Raw genomic sequence first — 997 nt, 5'->3', positions numbered from 1 at the left:
CTATTGTTATCATCACGAATCACTATTACTTTTATTATTATTATCAACTAAGTAATGTTGATTTCCATCCTTCGGAATTGGGTAATCTCTCTCTATTCCTATAGTGTTATTATCTTTCCTCCCCCCTTCCTACTTCTACTACTTGATGACTGATTGTGCTTTTGGTATAGCCGGTAAAGATTGGGTTATTATTGCTGCGGATTCCCATGTCGAACAATCTATCGTTAAGTTTAAGACTACTGAGGATAAGATATATGAGATGGATAATAATAAGTTAGTAGCAGGTAGTAATAATAAAACTAATAACAACAACCGTTATCATCATCATGACTTGTTGTTATTAGCTGCTGGACCACAGGCCGATAGTAATCAGTTTTTGGAGTTCATATCTCGTAATGTGGAACTATATGCATTAGTTAATGGTATACAATTAACTACTCATGCATTGGCTAATTTTACTAGGTACTAATAATAGTAATAGTATGATGTGGAATAATACTCTAACCTCAGGAATGAACTAGCTGATGCATTAAGGAAAGGTCCTTATCAAGTTAATATGTTAATTGGTGGATATGATGATAAAGATGGAAGTAATAATTAGTATTATTATATATTAGTTGATGATAATCCAATTCCTACTTATAGGTGCATCCCTATATTATATGGATTATCTAGCATCTTGTCAGAAGATAACACGTGGTGCACATGGTTATGCGGCATATTTCGTATTAGGCTTATTGGATAAACTCTACAAGAAGGTAGTCATGGTCACCATACTACTACTACATAGGATATTATTGGGTTTAGGATATGACCCAAGAAGAAGGGCTTGATGCCATAAACCAGTGTATTAAGGTAATAGTAGTATTAGTTGATATACTCACAATAGTAGTGGATGATGTTGTTTTAGGAATGTAAAAAGAGATTTATCATCGACTAAGAGCAACTTTATCATTAAAGCTGTGGATAAGGTACCCATACTAATAATCCAATAATG

At 33.3% G+C, this 997-nt stretch overlaps 1 protein-coding gene across 1 annotated transcript; it reads left to right on the top strand.

Annotated features, from left to right (window-relative positions):
- Positions 1-145: 145 nt before the first annotated feature.
- Positions 146-940, top strand: Pmar_PMAR024612 (proteasome subunit beta type 2, putative; the record flags this gene model as incomplete). Its single annotated transcript, XM_002779200.1, has 6 exons — positions 146-284; positions 345-462; positions 511-590; positions 646-758; positions 808-855; positions 911-940. The coding sequence occupies 6 exons, from the start codon at positions 146-148 to the stop codon at positions 938-940; spliced, it is 528 nt and encodes a 175-aa protein (XP_002779246.1).
- Between the last annotated feature and the right edge of the window lie 57 nt (positions 941-997).

This window comes from Perkinsus marinus (assembly GCF_000006405.1).
Source record: "Perkinsus marinus ATCC 50983 genomic scaffold scf_1104296947718, whole genome shotgun sequence".
In the NCBI taxonomy this organism is placed as follows: Eukaryota; Perkinsozoa; order Perkinsida; family Perkinsidae; genus Perkinsus; species Perkinsus marinus.
The sequence above is the reverse complement of the archived record's forward strand: the minus strand, read 5'-3'. Positions and strand labels throughout refer to the sequence as shown.